Source organism: Mytilus trossulus, unplaced genomic scaffold (assembly GCF_036588685.1).
Source record: "Mytilus trossulus isolate FHL-02 unplaced genomic scaffold, PNRI_Mtr1.1.1.hap1 h1tg000050l__unscaffolded, whole genome shotgun sequence".
Taxonomy (NCBI): domain Eukaryota; kingdom Metazoa; phylum Mollusca; class Bivalvia; order Mytilida; family Mytilidae; genus Mytilus; species Mytilus trossulus.
Window position 1 is genome coordinate 5077545 of NW_026963292.1, and position 20737 is coordinate 5098281.

The 20737-nt window shown below is 32.1% G+C and overlaps 1 protein-coding gene across 3 annotated transcripts; it reads right to left on the reverse strand.

Annotated features, from left to right (window-relative positions):
* Window positions 1-71: 71 nt before the first annotated feature.
* Window positions 72-20204, reverse strand: LOC134699303 (zinc finger protein 37-like). Of its 3 annotated transcripts, none has more exons than XM_063560913.1 (3): window positions 20150-20204; window positions 12977-14009; window positions 72-4126 (listed from the first exon to the last, which is right to left on the reverse strand). In XM_063560913.1, the coding sequence occupies exons 2-3, from the start codon at window positions 13997-13999 to the stop codon at window positions 2255-2257; spliced, it is 2895 nt and encodes a 964-aa protein (XP_063416983.1). In that variant the 5' UTR covers window positions 14000-14009; window positions 20150-20204; the 3' UTR covers window positions 72-2254. The 3 variants fall into 3 exon arrangements, with proteins under 3 accessions (XP_063416983.1, XP_063416982.1, XP_063416984.1); XM_063560912.1 differs by having other exon boundaries at window positions 20064-20172; XM_063560914.1 differs by lacking the exon at window positions 72-4126 and adding an exon at window positions 6470-9593 and having other exon boundaries at window positions 20064-20172.
* Window positions 20205-20737: the final 533 nt, after the last annotated feature.

Below are 20737 nucleotides of genomic sequence, written 5' to 3' on the forward strand. Positions count from 1 at the left end.
CTCACCTTTTGTACAAATATATACACACCAACATGATTACAATTTTGTTTTAAAACATGATTTTACTATAAAATAAACTAGAGGGTCTCAGTAATCTGTGTCGCTCACCTTGATCTATGTGCACATTAAACATAGGGCATACATTATAGTTCTGTTTTGGTGATGATGACTTGTTTGTAAATCTTACTTAACTGAACATTCTTGCTATTTACAACTATCTCTATCTATAAGTAGTTTCAGAGGAAAGGATTTTTGTAATAATGTACAAACAATTCATGAAAAATTATGAAAAAAAAAGACTTTTAAAAAGGGCAATTATTCTTTATGGGAATTGTATTTTTGGTTCATGACGATTTATTTGTAAGTCTTAGTTTGCTAAACCATTTAGCTATCTTCAGTTTATCTATATAACCAAAAATAAATAAATTCCATAAAATTACAAATTCATGTGCAGCTACTCAACAATGGGTTATTTGAAGCGTCTGAAAATTGTAAGCAAGATAGATCTGCATAAAAAAAATGTTTACGCCTCATTAGATTTGATCCAATAGACATGTTAACATTTAAACCCCTCGTCAGATTTGATCTAAAAGCTTTTTTAAAGAGATATAAGCCAAAAAACTGCATTTTGCCCCCATGTCTGTTTTGTGCCATGTAGGCCATCTTGGTGTATGGTCGAGGTCATTGGATACATATTTTAAACTAGAAACCATAAGGAAGACTTAGGCCAAGTATGTTTTTTTTGGACAAGTAGTTTCTGAGAAGATTTTTGTAAAAATACAGAAAATGATTGAGAAATTGTGATTTTTTTTCGGTAAAGGGCAATCAATTTTTATAAGAACAATTGACAATTTTGGTCGTGATGACTATTTGTAGATCTAACTTTGATTTACACCTTTGTTGTTTACAGTTTATCTATATCTTTTATGCTATTCGAGATTATAACAGAAAGCAACTTATAAATTTTCTTTAAATTACCAATAATGGTGGAGAAACATTACAATGGTTTGTCTGATGCTTCTGAAATTTTTTAGCCGGATAGATCTCCATTTAAATTTTTTCAACCCCTTGTGATATATTATCTAAATATTGTAGTTTTAAAGATATAAGCCAAAACACTGCATAATCCATACCAACACCTCCATGTTCTATTTTTAGACATATGTTGGCCATCTAGCTTTCTGGCCAGGGTCATCAGATACATTTTTATAACTAGATACCCTTAGTTAGATTTTTGTATAAAAAATGTATGAAAAATTTTCATTTAAGAGCTGTAACTCTATGAGGTCAATTGACAATTTTGGTCATGTTGACTTATTTGTAAATCTTCCTTTGCTTAACACTTTGGCTGTTTACAGTTTATCTATATCTATTATACTATTCAAGATAATAACCTACAAGAATTGTGTCCATAGTACACGAATACCCGATTCGCACTATCGTTTCCATGTTCGAAGGACCGTGAAATTGGAATAAAAACAATAATTGGGACAAGTATGGACACTTCATTCAAGATTGATACAGCTCTGAATTTGTTTTGTGATTAAATATTTGACACATCATAAGTTTCTGACGTAGAATGAATGTGGTCTTATTGGACTTAAAATAAATAAATCAACACATTATGGTCCAATGTCCAAAATCTTCATGAATTGATTCAGCATATCAAAGACAAAAAAAACCCCGATTTTTAATGAAATCAATCAAAATTGAATTTTAGGACTCTTTTGACCTTAATATAATCAATTTGGAAAACGGGACTCAAAATAAAATAATATCGTCATTTTACAACATTAGAGATAAATTCATTCAATCAAATGTTCAGCATGTCACTATCATTCAATATCAACGTATCCCCTTTTTCACCAAAACCTTTTATATTCCTTTCTCACATCTTACTCACTTGTTTCATAATTTTGTTGCCATTCCATGATCACAATTGGTGTCAAATTGTGACAATCTGCAATATAAACATGTTCTATAACCAATTTTTCATTTCCATTATTCAAGTACCTTTTGCTTTTTTTGAAGTACTTTTTCAAATTATACTATGCACTTGTACTTTAAGATGTGTCCATTCCATCTGAATTTGAATCTGTACTTTCGTCACTCCCCTCGGATATATCTTTTTAACAAAATCGTTCAAGCATAGGATCATTATGTCATTTTTTATGCTGATTAAGATTTTTAATACTGTCAATGTTTCTTCCACAAAAGCAATCACGCACTCTATCATTATGTTTCCTCATGTGCCTTAACAATCCTGATTTGCTCCCAAATTGTTTTTGCATAAGTGACAGTGTTCGTTTGCTGTCATATTCCTTATGCATTTATCTTCATTTGGTGTTAGCTTATCTTTAAAAACAAATTTCTTTTTGCAATTCTTGCATTTCAAGAGACCCATATTTTTATGCTTTGACATGTGTTGTTCTAACTGTAGTTTATACTTAAATACACTTGTGCAGGATTTCGCCTTGCATTTATAAAATTGATCCGAATGAAAAGTGAGCTCATGTTTACTCAGTTCTGGTATGGTCCTGAAGGTCAATCCACAATATCTACAATTGTGCTTCTGTGTTTCCATGTCTTTTAAATAACGATGGCGGCGTCTATGTATTTCATTCTCCTTAGAATCTTTTGTTGAAAAATTACATTTCTTACATTTATAAACCTTAGACTTTCGTTCCTTATCAATAGCTTTATTCAACGTTTTAACAATACCCTCAATATCATCACCCCCACCACCATCATTATCATCATCATTACCATCTATGTCATCATTATCAACTTCACCATTACCTGTTTCATCGTTTTTGGAAGCAGTATCACATTGTACTGTTTTTATAGGAATGCAGATAGCATCATGTTTGTTCAAATCATGTTCTGAATCAAAGGATTTTTCACACTTCCCACATTTTATTAAAATAATTTCTTCATGATTTAATAAATGTTCGTTTAACTGGTGTTCATCCGGAAAGCATTTAAAACAACCTTTCTCGGGGCATTCAAATACCAAAGAATGTACTTTTTCCGTATGAATTTTCGAGGCAAGCGTAATTTTATGATCTGCTTCACATTTATCACAGGAACGAGGTTGTGGTTCTGCACTCTTTTGCTTTTGCTTTAGTTTTAAGTAATCATGGTGTTTTCTATGTTTAGTATACTGTGTCTTATCTTCTGTTGAGAACTCACAATGTAAACAACGATAAACGTCTTGAGTCTGTCTTAATTTTTTTTCATTCTGTTGGGCGAGTAAAATTGAATTCATCCCTTCAACAAATTCCTCAACATTATCAGAATTAAACTCTTCCATCGTGGTTTCTAAACTTATATTCCCGACTGTTAAACTTGCGCCTTTATTCTGATCAACTCCATAAGTCGCACTGTTGATATTATTACTAAATTGTAAAGATTCCCTATATTTGAAGCCTTTACCCCCCTCACAATGAATTTTACTCATGTGTTCAGAAAGATTTCTTTGGGCTTTATATACTTTTTTACAAATGTCACATTGAAACCTTAATCTTTTGACACAATAATCCTCGTGTCTTTTCAGTGCACCCTTTTGTACAAATACCTGTGCACATTTCCTACATTTCAGGACACCTTGTGATTTGTGCCATAACAAATGTTTTTGTAGAGCAGATTCTTCTACAAAACGTGATTTGCACCCTTTAAGTACACATCTCAATATAGGCTTATCCGAATGTGCTAATTTTCTATGTATAACCAACCCATTTTCTGTTTTATATTCATTTCCACATTCATCACATGAATATTTTGGAGGTTTACATAAGTTAGACATTCTGAGTTTTCGTTCGATGTACTGGTGACGTTTATAGTGTCTCTTATGTTCCTTCTTATCACCTGTTGAAAATTCACACTTTTTACAATGCCACACCTTTTCTTGGTTGGTCTCACCTGATCCCGTCTCTCCCTTTTCTGATTGGCTCTTATTTCTAAGCTTTCTGTCAGAGATTTCATTTGTTTCACATCCATCAACTTCTATCTGTTCTTGTAACCATTGTAATGGATCACAGTCATCTTCTTCTAAGGAAATGATATCTGGAAGTGGCGATCTTTCTTCACAAGTCTTCTTTAAACATTCCTCCAAATCAACACTATCCTATAAGCAGATTGAAATTCTTTGTTTTTCATTTAGAATTTCAAATTCAATTAATACCTGCAGAGCTTACGTTTTAGAAATTAACTTTTTACCGGATTTGTAATAAAAGAGGGACGAAAGATACCAAATGGACAGTCAAACTCGTAAATCTAAAACATGAGCAATAAGACGGGTGTCACATATGGCGCAAGATTTTCTTACCATTCCTGAGCACCTACGATCACCCCCATTTTTTGGTGGTGTTCATGTTGCTTAGTCTTTAACTTTTATGTTGTGTCTTGTGTTGTTCTTTTGTTTGTTTGTCTGGTTTTTTTTTCTTTCTTAGCCATGGCGTTGTCAGTCTATTTTCGATCTAGAGTTTGAATGACTCTCCGGTATCTTCAGTCCATCTTTCAACGATTGTTTTTTTCAATTTAAATAACAATGAATTCTTAAAAGCGGTTATTGCATTAAGAAATACGCTCAACTAACAATGATTAAAGTCCGTAGAGTTATCAGTGAACTATCTTAATTCATCATTTTATCTTTTAACAATTGTCCTTCATATAAAAGATGGACGAAAGGTACCAGAGGGACAGTCAAACTCATAAATCGAAAATAAACTGACAACATGGCTAAAAATGAAAAAGACAAACGGACAAACAATAGTACAAATGACACAACATAGATAACTAAAGAATAAGCAACACGAACACCATCAAGTACTATAACAAAGTACATACCTGAATAATAAGGCATTTAGTATAATTGGAATCATACTACTTTTGAAAAAATAGTGTCACCCAAAGAGAGTATGTTGGTATAGAAGGTGTCATAACTTGTGGAAAAGGGAAATCAACTCGAGCTTTATTTTATATACTATTTCGGTGAGCGCAGCTGGAAACACCCGCAGTTCCCACCCGAAACAATTGGGACTAAAATTGACACAATATTCAAGCTTGATACAGGTCTATATTTGGATTGTAGTTAATTTTTTGAAATAATATACATGTTTCTGAATAAATTTAGTCAAAAAGTTGAAATTGGTTATATGATATATATGAATTGAATTTACATTCAATTAAAGAGTTATTGCTATTGTGCAATACTTATTTAATCTTTTACCAACATGTAAACAAATAAAGTTCAATTTCTTCTCACTGGCATATTTGAAATTATGAAGATCAAAAGGGAAATTGCATCAATAGCTATAAATAATTCATCAAAGTTTCATTAGAACTGATGAACGCATTTTTGATCTATTGTCCAAAATGGAAAATCACTCTTTAATAATGAATAAAACCCCAGAACTAAGACAGGTAACGTCAAAAATTTATAAAATTCTAAAGGGAGCTTACACCTACAGATATAAACAATTCACCAAAGTTTCATCAGAACTGCAGACATCATTTTTCATTTATTTATCGAACATTGGAAAATCCGTTTTTTATAAATAAAACCCAGTAACTCCGAAACGTAGTATTTAAAAATTACAAACATCGAAAGGGAGTTCATGTTAATAGATATAAGCATAAACAATTCACCAAAGTTTCATGCATGTTGTATGTGTTGGTTAAAGTGTTTATAGCTTATTGTCAAACAAGTTGACGACGGACGAATAGACAGTAAACGGTATACCCTAAAACGTCCTGTAAACGGGTGTTCAAAAATAAACTAGGAATTACCTAAGAAGATGCCCTAGCAAGCAATTGAGTTTATATGGACATTAAAAGTGACGCAACCCAAATTCGTACTATATCTGAGTGTTGTGGTACCAACCATTGTTTATATGTTTCATATCGAAATATTCTACAATTTGCCAGGAAGGTCAGACGAAAAGTGTAGAACTTGATGCCCCTTTAGTCAGGCGGGAGAATGAAAAAGTACAGAGAGTCAATGATAATTTATGGGTTTTTATGTCCCCGCCACTGAAAGTTTGAGGCATATTGTTTTTAACCGTTTATCCTTCCATCTATCCACCCCAATTATGGGTATAGGTGCCGATACACAATTAGGAATTTGGTTTCGCATTTTGTTCCAAGAGGAATATTCAAATATAAAAGGTATTGTGTAAAAAAATAATTTTTAAACAGTCAAGACAGTTTTAAAAGTACTAATTTAGCCTTCAAAGACGGTTTAAAAGGACATCAATATTTTTTTTACATCTTTTATGACATATTTTCTGTGACTCTATGTATTTACATACTTATTAGCTACCGACCGATCCAGAAATTAATGTAATGGGATGTTTACAGTCACTTTTTTTCTACACGAAGTTTTTGATGCAACTTTTTAAAAAAAATGAGATGAAAGACATATGATTTTAATTGATTTAATGAAATATATATATGTAAACAGTTTCAGAAAAGGTATTACTGAATTCAATTTATTGAAATTTTACTTCTAGCCAAACTTTTATGAAGTATATGACATTTTTCACCCTCTTCTTGAAATATCTCATGGCAAATAAATGCAGACTGTCATAGGTACAACCAAAACTTACTATATTTTACCATTTTATTTACCGAATATTCGATTTAAGTGAGATTCTGATTGCATACATATCCACCAACGTATATATGACACAAACAGTGAGCTTAAAATTACAAGAAAGCAATGAAAAGTGAATGCTAAAATGTTTGATTGCTAATTTAAACATATAGCCTTCCACATAACACTAGAGTATGTAACTTAACTTTGACAACATTTCATAAATCTTTTATCAAAACTTTGTCCAAACTTAATATAACCTGGTATACACCCAAGACAAGGAAACAAAATATCAAAAGGTCTGAATTATCGTATTGTCTGGCTTTTTTATAACCAAACGAGTATATATAAAAAAGAAGATGTGGTATGATTGCCAATGAAACAACTATCCACAAAAGACCAAAATGACACAAACATTAACAACTATAGATCACTGTACGGCATTCAACAATGAGCAAAGCCCATACCGCATAGTCAGCTATAAAAGGCCCAGATAAGACAATGTAAAACAATTCAAATATACCAATATGGTCATGGTCATACACGTATGGTCAAATACTTAAATGGTCTAAAACATCTACAAATTATGCATACTGATCAATGTCACTACGTAGTCACTTATATATTCATTTTGACATATACCAGTGGAAGATTCATTCAGTGTCAATGTTAGCATCCGCATCACTGCAAGACGTCATGTCGGACTCCTTACTCTCATCTGACTCATTGTCGTGTTCATTTTCTTATGAAATTCCACAATTAGTATCACTGTTTGATGACACTTCTTTCTCAATCGATGTTAATTTGAGAACGTCTGTGATATTACCAGGTTCAAATACACACTCTACATTTCCATTATTTGATAAGTTTTGCTTTGCTTTAGTACAGTACTTTGTGAAATGTACTTTGCACTTGAACTTAAAGATGTGCTTTCTGCCTTTTCAACTATATAAGATTTGTTTTCATTGTCTTGGCAAATGTCTTTTTTACAATATGGAATAAGCATAATATCATTATGACATTTTTTTATGCTTATTAAGATGTGCTATACTGTCAAATATTTTTCCACAAGAGCAATTGAGCATGTCATCTTTATGTTGCCCCATGTGAACTATCAAACGTGCTTTGTTTTTCACATAAGTGGCACTGAGCCTGATCATATGTAGACATATTCCTTATGCAGGAGTCTTCATGTTGCGTTACCCTATTTCTTGTCACATTTCGTGCATTTCAAAAGACCACTATGTTTATGCTTCAATGTGTGTTCTTTTAACTGCTGTTTTTCCTTATAAACACTTCTGCATGATTTAACCTTGCATCTAAATACATGGTCTGAATGATAATTGAGCTCATGTCTACTCAATCCTGATTTGGACCTGAATGTCAATCCACAATAACTACAAATATACATCTGTGGTACAGAAACACTTGTTCTGTGCTTCCTATCTAAATACCTGTGGTGATCCAAATGCTTTGAATAATTCTTTTTATCTTTTGCTGAAAAATTACATCTTTTACATTTAAAAACTTTCTTCTGTACTCTTTTCTTATTAATGGCTTTATTTAACGTTTTAACAATATTCTCAATATCATCATCGTCATCATTATCATCATCATCATCATCATCATCCTCATCATCCTCATCCATCCTATCATCATCACCAGCATTGATTTCACCACTATTTTCAGGAGCAGTTTCACATGGTACTATTCTGTTAGGAGTGCAGCTATCCTCATGTGCCTTCAAGTTATGCTTAGTAACAAATGATTTTGCACACTTTACACATTTGAATAGACCAGATTCCCCATACTCTAATACATGGTCCTTTAACAAGTGTTGATTTGTAAAAATTTTAAAACAATCTTTCTGTGGGCATTCAAATATTACAGTACCGGTATGTACTTTTTTTGTATGACTTTTCAAAGCAAGTGAAGTTTTATACTCTTTTTCACACTTATCACAAGTATATGTTTGAGGTTCTGCACTTCTTTGCTTGCGAATTTCGTAGTTATGTTGCCCTCTATGACTGTTATATTTTCTCTTTTCATCTGTTGCGAAATCACATTTCGTACATCTGTAAACGTCTTTAGTCTGGCTTAATTTTTTTTTATTCTTCTGGGTGAGTATTATTGAATTCATCTCTTTTACAAATTCGGCAACATTATCAACATAACCTTCAGGCTTAGTTGTTTCATCATTTATATTTATTCCTTCTATCTTACTAGGTACTTGTGCTTCACTGGAGGTGACTGCATCGTTATAATAATGCCCTTGGTCATGTTGTTCTAAGTGTACAGATTTCCAATATTTAAAGCCTTTAACTTTACCATGTAATTTTCTCACATGGTCTGCAAGATCTTTTTGGCCTTTATACACTTTATTACAGATATCACATCTGAACATTACTCTTTTGATACAATAATCCTCGTGTCTTTCTAATTCACCCTTAAGAACAAATACCTTTGCACATTTTCTACACTTCAGAACACCTTGAGAATTGTGCCATACCATATGTTTTTGTAAGGCAGATTCTTCCACAAAACGTGTTTTACATCCTGTCAGCAAACATCTCAATATAGGCTTATTTGAATGCGCTATTTTTTTATGACGAATCATACCATCTTTAGTTTTATATTCATTTCTACATTCATCACATGAATATTTTGGACGTTTACATAGTTTAGATATTCTATTTTTTTTTTCAATATAAGTGTGACGTTTTCTGTGTCTGTCATGTTCCTTCTTATCACATGTTGAAAACTCACACTTTTTACAATGCCACATCTTTCCTTGATTGGTCTCACCTGTTTCTGTCTTTCTTTTATCTGATTGGCTCTTATATCTAAGCTTTCTGTCAGAAATGTCATTTTTTTCACATCCATCAACGTCTACCTGATCTTGTAACCATGGTAAAGGTTCACTTTCAGCTTCTTCTGGAAGTGGTGATCCTTCTTCGCAAGTCTTCTTTAAATATTCCTCTTCCAAGGCACCACTATCCTATAATCAGATTGAAACTCTTTGTTTTTCATTCAGAATTTCAAATGCACTTTATTATTTAAACCTACATGTATTATACAGGTTATACAATTAAGACTACATATATACCTTAAACTATTACATATATTACAAAATACAAATTTTATCATGTTCTTGCACATTTTTGAAAACATGTGTATATATACGTATTTACATTTTTAAACAATGTTAAATACATGTACAAACAAAAATCGTCAACAAAATGACCATTTTAAACAATTCAAGCATGAAATACCATAGACAGATTGATAAAGACAAGTCTAGCACATACAAACTCATTACTGGACATGATTATTTAAGATTATAAAACATGTAAATTCTTTTTTCAAATTCAGATGTTTCACTTATCATGCTTATGTGTATTTCAAAAGAGGGACGAGAGATACCAAAGGGATAGTCAAACTCATAAATCGAAAACAAACTGACAACGCCAAGGCTAAAAATGAAAAAGACAAACAGAAAAACAATAGTACACACGACACAACATAGAAAACTAAAGATTAAACAACACGAACTCCACCAAAAACTAGGGGTGATCTCAGGTGCTCCGGAAGGGTAAGCAGATCCTGCTCCACATGTGGCACCCGTCGTGTTGATTATGTGATTACAAATCCGGTAAATAGTCTAATTCAGTAGGTCACATTCATGAAAGGGAAGGGGATTGTAGTTACGACGTAAGGAACATATCCAATATCATTTGTGAAACGGTTATTCCATAACGGTTCAAGTGTCCCAAGATAATAAATATTCTGCCATTTCTCTTGTAACACAGCACTAAGACAATTGTTAGGGGGCTTTAAGAAAATATATGATGCCTACGTGTGATTAACACAGAGTTGGCAAAGTATTACACGCCCCGGAAAACCCAGGTGGGAAAACCCCGGTTTTCCCAGGCTGGGCAATACTCCCTCAAACAGGTATTACTGGGTAATATGATTTTTTAAGCTTATTTCAAAACATAAGAGTAAAGACTTGTGGTAGTTCCATAGTGTTATGACTAAATATATCCATTTTAATATACAGATACAGATAAGGCCTAAAATAAAATTTTTGTTTCCCCAATCCCGACGGACCCTGCTAAAATCATGAAAATGGTCCTACTCATAAAATTTTATTGTCCAAACTTAGTCAAATATTATTTTATTCCTTTCCGATTTTCATGCTTACCAGATCAACCGGCATTGTTTCAGCTTTTAGGGAAAAATTAAATTATTTCCCTACCTACCTAGTACCTATCCACACCTGGCTAGGCAGGGTCGGGATAGGGGAAACAAACAATATATTAATTTAGGCCTAACCATTTGGAGTCATTGCAAAATTTCAATTTTATTTTCTTCTCCACTACATTTGTATGTCATGATATATGTAGGCAGAATACAAAATTTGCACATTTTAGGTTACCTTATTTTAAAATTTCCTAGCATTTTTTCAACATGTTCAATAATTCATTCTTTGCAAAAAAAAATACATTATAGTCCAGTGTGGTAAATTCAAAAAGAAATACAATCACATTACTAAATAAACACCCTACAGGGTCATGTCATTAACACTTACATGTTGTATATACATACTTATATAGAGATGAAAAGGCTGATAATTGTTTAAAGATAAACATATCTATGTTCTGATCTGATTAATTACTAACTAATTAGCTTTCTTCATTTAAAAAAAATCCCTTCATATGAAGGAAAAAAGGCAGGTATTAGGTGAATTTCCTGTCTTTTTTTCCTTTCATATAATGGTGTTTTTTTTAAATACGTAAATTTCACCAATTTTTTATGCAATTTTTAATATTCTATAACAAAAGTTTTCATATGTCTTTGCAAAATCTTAACCTTTTTATAAAAATTACAAGAAATCAAACATATCTGATCTCATTACATCCTCAGAAAATATCACACCAATCGCTTCAGTCAATTTTAAGCTTTCTTCATTTCAAAAATACAAACATATGTTTTTGATGCTTTTGTTAACCTCCTGACATATTATTCAGTTACTCCAAGACTGTTTAAATGAAGAATGTTAGAAATTCAGTAGTGATATCAGTTCTAAATTTACAATCTCACAAAAAAAAAAGGAAAATAGTGAAAGACATTTTTTGGACATAATTTTTTATTCATAGCACATACAGCTACCATCTTTGGTAGTCATGGTAGTAAGAACTAACTAACCATAATGCATTATCTGACATAAACATATCACATATATATAGTATCACACAAGACGTGCAAGAGACTGCCAAAGATTCCAAGGAATGGCATCATTTTTTTAAATAGCCCAACATGTGTTATATACCACATGTACCAGTCAGGGGACTTATTGAAATAAGTGATTTTAAAATCACTTATTGGAGAAGCAAATTCAAAGTCACAAATTGTGATTTTGTAGTTTTACCAAAATTTTAAACACATAGGTTTAAATAATATCTGTTCATAAGTAAAATTGAAAAAAATAAACTTTTTGCTTCTTTAAAGTAGCAAGGTTTATGCCTTTGATGCTATCATTTAGCTGTAAATTATATTTTAGTTGAAAAAATGCTATAATACTAGTAATGTCCTTACTTAATGAACCGATACCTTCTTAACAGATTTTTCCCAGCAGTGGGAGTATTTTTCCTGTAAAGTTCAAGGTTGTATCTTTCAGATTATGTAATAAAATTCTACTGCTTGCAAAAAATATTTCACTGTTACCTGTATATGGGTCTAACATGTCTAAGCAAAGTTTAGAAAAGATTGACTAGTCCCAATAAAATGATACTAGTCCAGGACATGGGATTTGTGGGTGACAGTCATGACACTGCAGACTTGTTATCTTTACACTAATCAATACAAAGACATTAAGGTGTCAGATGGAGCATTTAATTTCATCCTTTACCATGTTAACTAATTCAGAACATTGCAGAACATGAAAAGACCTATAATTAATTGATGAACAGATATATTATATACTGGTAAATCATGTAAATATTATATGGATTACATGTGGATAAATTATGTATGAATTAATTCAATTGCATATCAGATGAAAACTTCCAATAACCATGGCAACTTTTATCTATTTTTTGTTTTTAGATTTCCTTCTGTAGAATTATCTTACAATACATCATGTACATTCAGTGTATTTATTTCCTGTGAACATGATGATAGACCAAACTGATAATTTATTTTTTTACAAGAATCTGCTGGTAACCTTAAATAGAGACCCGTTTGCATTAGCTAAAGTTATTATTGGGAAACCATATGTGTTGTCAGACAACGACATGAATAACATGAGAGCATTGTAAGAACACAGTTTTTTGTGGTCATACTAAAATTGTATATGAAGAAGTTTATCATTACTAGTACCTTTTTGCTGTCTCCTCCACCATCTTCACTGTTGTCACTTTGTGTTTGCTCTGACTTAGTTCCCATCTCTTGGTCATCATTGGTTTCTCCACTAAATAAAACCATACATTCTGTACAAACTGGTTTACCTGGATCTGTTACATTTTCCCCTTTTTGGTCAAGTTCTTTTGTACATAGAGAACATACAATGGATTTAGTTTGATCTAGACAAGAAGAAGCAGATTTAGATGGCTGTGCTTCGTCTATTCCAGACAATTGTTTTGCAATGGTCAATATTTCTGCCACGTTAGCTGAGGTGGCATTGTCTTTTGCTTGTGAAGGGTTCTCATTATGGAAAATTTTTCTTCTTTTGTTGCTTCTGGTTTCTCTTCCTGTGGCCATGGTGGGTGGATCCAAAGATATATTGGTCTCCCTTTCTCCTTCTAAATCTTGATTTCTTTTAACCGTATCACCATCAACTTTTACATCACTGATTTCATTGTTGTGATCCTCTACATTATCAACAGTGCTTGTACTGTCAATGAAGTTGTCATCTTGTCCATGATTGGCAGATGCCACTAGTGCTATGATCCCATCCTGGGATTTTATTATTTCCTCTTCAACTTGAACAGCACAAAATTGGTTTACGCTTTCGACCTCATAAATAATTTGATCTTGCTGAATAAAGTTTTCAGCAGCAGATTTTATATTGTCAAGCTCTATTGTCTCACACAAATGTCTAAAATCTACTTCATTCTCTTGAGAAATATTTAACTGTCCTGTATATAGGGTCTGCACCAAACGGCAAACTGTTTTTAATGAATAATTCTTTAGATTGACATAAACTCTTTCACCTTGACTTTCACACATCAATTGATTCCTTAAATATGGACTTCTACATGCCATAAGAACAAGTTTATGAACAAATATGACACCATCTTTACATTCGAGGCCTGCATCACAGAATGTCCCATCCTGCTGTAGTTCATACATACATTTTGTCAGGTCCTCTGCATGACTAGGAATGGTAAAGCTGCCTTCCATGTTTCAGCACCTATTTAAAAATACATTATATATAAATGATAAATCATTAATAATCAGGTTAATCTGTAGTATGTAACATGTTATATTATTCTACACAATTTAAACAGAAAACATCATTCAGACTATACTCATGATGCTAGTTAACTAACAATCTGGTCAAATTAATTGTCACTTTGCTTTTGACTTATTTCTGTTTCATTTTAATAACTAATGGCAATTACTATATATATTATAATTCATATGGCATGAATAGAGAAGAATTCAAAGTGTTTTAAGGATGATGTACAAATTGTACCCTTTTGTTGATTCAATGTTAAACATATATATGGAAATTTTATAATAAATCCTCATTCTTTCCCATTGTACTCTCATATTAGGCAAGTTGGTACTTGATTGGCAGTCAGGGGTACTACTTGCACACAAATTTTTATTAACTTGTAGAAGTAAAAAATATATAATATATATACATAAATTATATTATATTTATAAGTAAATTTGTAGGATATTTATACAAGTGAAAACTATTTACTTCTATAAATGTAAAGGTAAAAAAATTGATTTAGTTATGTCCCTTAGAATTTCAGATTTTTTTACTTGTATGTGAAAAATTCATTTTACTATCATTTCTAAAATTCCCAGGATGCCGTTGCTCTAATAGAATTTTGATTTGTCTGCCCATTGCAGATGTTTTTACTAATCATTTTTAAGTGTAATTTCATGGACAATGAAAATCCCATTTGTCTTTTATCTTTAGAACACTGGTCATTTATATTTATTTTTTGTGTCTGTATTTAACGCATTAATGTAAATATACTGGAATTTGATGAGACTGTCATTAAAGTGAGAGGATTAGCGCTAAAGAACCAGGTTTAATCCCCCATTTTCTACATTTGAAAATGCCTGTACAAAGTCAGGAATATGACAGTTCTTGCCCATTCGTTTTTGATGCGTTTTGTTATTTGATTTTGCCATGTGATTATGGACTTTCTGAATTGATTTCAGTATTTTTGTGATTTTACTTTTTACAAGCCCAAAGGGCAATGAAGGAGCAAGTTTTGAAGGCTTTCGGCAAATACTTCATTTTGTACTTTTAAGATCTTTGTGCAATCAGTTTCTTTGTTGAATTAATGAGATGAAACATTGTACGCTAATCGAAAAATTATGAGCTAACCTGGAAAAAATCGTTTAAGGCATGATTTTACATCTCAAAACTTGAGAATTTTGGTGGGATTGTAAATTTTATTTATTAGAATAAGAATATTTTGCGAAAAACTAAGGGGAGATTATTCAAACATTATAATTTACTTATGAATGTATATTTTTATTTACTTATTCAAGTAAATAAAAATTACTTGTATAAGTAGTACCCCTGATTGATAGATAGAGGATTATTGTATGTAGTGCTATCTTTCCTTTTTTAAAAACAAGCGTATTAATTTAGTTATTGCTGAATACAAATATAAATATATTTTAGGGTGCACTCAACGTTAGCCAATCAGCACCAGGTTTTTTGGAACTTGAAGATTGTTTAGAACCTTTTTGTAAAAAATAAACACTAACGCATCATAGAAAAGTAAGTGAGTAATCTATGTTTGAAATCTTATAACAAAATTCTCTGTATTAAAGGCTGTTGATTTTCTATAAAAATCTTGGTTTTGTTTTGTCACAAAGTCCACTTTTTCTATTTAATGCAATAAAACAGAAAATAATAATGCTTTGCACAAAGTTTCCCCTTGCATGCCTTGGTCATGTTGGTACATATGTACAAAATGGCCTATCTCTAGTTGCAAACCAGAAAGATAAAATATTTTTAGATTTTGAAGAGCATTTTTTCCTTTCATGCAGAATGTGTAAAAATTAACAAAGTTGGGATACACTTTGAGATGCTTCTTTTCAGGTAAAAACAGGTTTGTATTGTCATGATTGTATTGATTGTTCCTGATTGGCAGGGACAACAGATATAGATCTACACATCTACATGTATTGGTTAGTTGAAGGTAGTACCTGGGTGGACAGTATCAAATGCAAGTCAGTTGTTTGTTTATTTTTACAGTTTCTGCAGGAAGGGAAAAAAAATGCCCATCAAAGTTCAAAAGCTATATCATCATTCTGATATGCATAATACGGACCATAATTTGGTATTCGGCCTTTGGTTTCTTTTGGTTTCCTTTTTAATTTTTATAAGTTCTAAAACTTTAACTTTTATTCTGTGGGTTGTGTTGGTATTAGAATACTATTAATGGAACAATTGAGTTTTTCAAGAAAAAAATTAATACATTTTGATTCACCGTTTACGTGACAGGAAACCAAACAGGAAACCAATCTTTATTTTCTTTATTTTGCACAATATATTGCATAAGATATAAATGAACACCATTACTAGTGTTACTTGCTTTGTGTTAATATTTAAAATCTATTTTCAATGTTAAATTAAAGTTTTTTTAAATGCGACAGGAAACCATAAGAAACCGAAAGCATTTTTTAAGTTTTATTTTATTGCAAAATCTGCTTAAATAATATGAACAGTATATTTTTTCTTAAAATCCATCTTTAATGTAACAGTATTATAAAACTCCTAAATATGTGCATGTTTTGAAAACAATTAGTACAATTTATTCAGAAATTTCCATTTTTTCTTCATTGATACAGGATACCATAATCGTTGTATCTTGATGTTTAAGCCAAAAAAATGTATTTATATTTGGTTTTGAAATTCCAGTTATATACAATTTATTCCAAATCATTGGCAATGTAACATTCTTTAAATCCAGTAAAGAAAAAAACTTTTAACTTGGAATTAAAATCTTTAAAATAGGCACAATGTGATACTTGTGACCTGTACACCATCTACATGGTTTCCACATTTTAACCTACTTTAGTGGGCTAAAATCAATTAAAGAACCTTAGTGAGCACGCTCACATACCCCACGTCCCCACATTGTCATTGGAGAAATTAAATAAGTGTAACAAAAAAAAATTGTATAAGAAAAATAAATTTCCTGCCAATATGCACATCTAAATAGTATGTCCTTATTATCTACAAAATTACATGAAATTCTGTTGTGTGGTTTGAGAGGAGTTGCGATGACAAACTGTTGCAGTAGTACATTAAAGTAAATAAGTTCAAAGGGGCGTAACTCCTAGGAAAAAAAATGATTCGCAATTTCCTGTTGATATGCACAATTACATAGTATGTCCTTATCATCTGAAAAGGTTTCGTGAAATTCTGTTGTGTGGTTTGAGAGGAGTTGCGATGACAAACTGTTGCAGTAGTACATTAAAGTTAATAAGTTCAAAGGGGCGTAACTCCTAGAAAAAAATTGAATCGTAATTTCCCGTCGATATGCACAACTACATAGTATGTCCTTATTATCAAAAAAGGTTTCGTGAAATTCTGTTGTGTGGTTTGAGAGGAGTTGCGATGACAATCTGTTGCAGTAGTACATTAAAGTAAATAAGTTCAAAGGGGCGTAACTCCTAGGAAAAAAAATGATTCGCAATTTCCTGTCGATATGCACAACTACATAGTTTGTCCATATCATCTGAAAAGGTTTCGTAAAATTCTGTTGTGTGGTTTGAGAGGAGTTGCGATGACAAACTATTGCAGTAGTACATTAAAGTAAATAAGTTCAAAGGGGCGTAACTCCTAGAAAAAAAATTGATTCACAATTTCCTGTCGATATGCACAACTACATAGTATGTCCTTATTATCTGAAAAGGTTTCGTGAAATTCTGTTGTGTGGTTTGAGAGGACTGACGGACGGACAGACTGACGAACAGACGGACGGACGGGTCAAAAACATTATACCCTAATAAAGTACTTCCTTTCAAGTCATGCATGGTAAAAGTTTACTTCTCCTTTGACAAGTTTATTGCGTTTCTGATAAGTGTTTGCAGACAATGAATAAAAAATAAGAATTAAAAATTGTGACAAAGATTCCAACTTTGTACATTCCAAGTGTAACGGTATATTATCATGTATTTTTTATTAAATTATATTTATTCACCTAAAATATACAGTAATATTTAGTGCTGAAGTTAAATCAATCCAACGAGCATTGGTACAATGATAAGAGACGTAATTTCGATTGATTTTTCCAAGGACTCTACACGTCATTATCGGGAGACGAAGTGTGTTCTAACGTCTGTCAAATCTGAAATCCATTTTGTCAAGTCATTGGGCATTTATTTTCACACAGGATCGTATGTAACATTATGCACATCTAGGAAAAATAACAGACCACCGGCGCAATCTCTTTGACAATTTTATTTTCCTCTTTTAAACAAGACGAAACAAGTCTACAGATTATGCTTGCTAACATCCCGTTGGAAACAAAAACAATGTTTAGACCTAGTATTCCGTACATCCTGCCGTAATGGCGTGATCACATGTTAGTCACATGTTTCATGTATGACCAGCAATGAATAGACAAACAATTTTTATTAAAAAAAAGGAAATAATTCATATATTTCAATTTTTTTTCTAGGGAAGAGTAGCATACACTTGTATGTTGATAAAAATAATTGCATCTTTTTCTTGCAGTAATTCACATTTTATCACTTTTCTATAGTTATACGAAACGGAGCCCAATAGCAAATTATGGTCCATATGCATTTTTAACTTTTATATTTCTAGTGGACATGGTGGATGCCAGGCCTTAAAACTTTTTAAACCGCACAGGTAAGTCTGTACACAGACTAATTTTTTAGGTGAAAATCCTGCCAAATTTAACATGATTTGCTGTTGATGGTAGGGATCCCATATAGCACTGGCATACTTGAGGACAGGGCTCACTAAAGTTGTGTAAGTTGCAACAGAGACATAATCTGGTTGCAATAACTTGTTTCCCAATCTACTATAAATAAACCTGTTTAAACTGAACGATCAAGACCGAAAACACCCGGAATATATTCGATTGACTTATTACAATGCAAAACCATTAAGGTTCATCATAAGGAATTGAAAAATATGACCGTGTTTACACCTCAAAAATTACTATGAGTACAGACAAACTGGTACATCCAGGAAAGTTTTAAGGCATGGCAGGAACTAGATATATAAAAGTTATATGAAGTCTACGTTTCAGAAAATTAAAAACTTACCTGCATTTTGATGTGCATTTTTTTCCAGTCTGCCGAAGATAGCAAAATAAACAAACACCTGAGTTTCATTTGATACGGTCCACTCAGTTACACAGTTTAAACCTGTTAAATCACCTATTGTTTACAGGTGTCTATTGTCCATCTATTGTCCATTTAAATCAATACTACTCACAACATTGATTATACGAGGGGAGCTTCTCAATCGTTTTCACTACTTAGTTAATTTTTGCACCTTCTGCAGGAACAAAAAAAAATGGATAGCAAAATCTAGAAAAGTTTATAATTTTCTGAAACATAAAATGCATTTAAAATTTATAAATCTAGTTCCTGCCATCCCTTAAAACTGTTGCAGGTGTATAGGTTAGTCTGTACTCATAGTAAAATTTGGGGTGTAAATACGGCCATCTTAGCCAAAAGGTTATGATGAACCTTAAATTATCTAGCAACCATTTACATTTCTTACTAATGTGGATGGTGGTAAATTTCTAGCCGGTAATCAGGGTGAACAAACTCGATAACATCTTGCCATGGGTCTTAGATGAAAACAAGACAGTAGATAGTACCCTAGTCCAAATAATTATGACGTTTGGCAAGGCTATTTTATTTTTTTTCTGGGACGCGTCCCAGAAAAAAATTAAAATAGCCTTGCCAGACGTCATAATTATTTGGACTAACAGTACCCCTGCCCTAGTCCAAATAATTATGACATCTGGCACTTGCTATTTTTTTTTTCTGGGATGCCTACCTAAGGCAAGGCTATTTTATTTATTTTTTCTGGGACGCCTTCCTACGAATTATTTGTACTACCCCAGCACTAATCCAAATAAATATGATGTCTTGCAAGACTATTTTTTGTTTGTTCTGACCTGTGCACTGCATCCCCGCATATGGGGTCTCGTAGACACTGTCTATAGAATAAAACAATAACGCAAGTTCAAAGCTAGTGCTTTTCTATACTAACCCTTTACTATATAGTTTTAACATTTATAGACTGTCAAAACGATAGTTAATAAACTGATAAATTGTGTTGGTGAGACATGACGCTACCTCGATTTTTTGGTCTTTTGTATCATCTTAAGTTTCCGGTGTACAGACGTCGTCACTTATGAAGTCTGTATCTTCATAGAATCAATTAGGCGTACAAATAGACCCCACAAAAAAAACTGCATAACAAAAGAACGACGGACATTAATTAATTTTATTCATGTCCATTTAAAACATATTAATTTCAAAAATCGCGTATATGACATATTCATAGAAATCTTTTCAGATTTATTTACTCATATTCACTTATGCAACAATGTTGTTCTCTTTGTATAAATAATAAGAATGATTGCCCTTTATTTTGTAATACAAGAGACATATATATATATATATATATATACAACTCGTCTAAACATCAACCCAACAATGTTAGATCTGTAAATTTGCTTTCGCAAATTTTTGGTTCTTCCCTCGCCGGGATTCGAACCCATGCTTCTGTGATATCGTGACACCAAATCGCCTGCACTGCATATATATACATGTACACTCCTACCATATTTTCCTATATCTATATACGGAATACGTCTCCGGCAAAACGTACGTTAACTAGCAAACCATCTTGTTACAATACAAAGACTACCAATTTCCTGG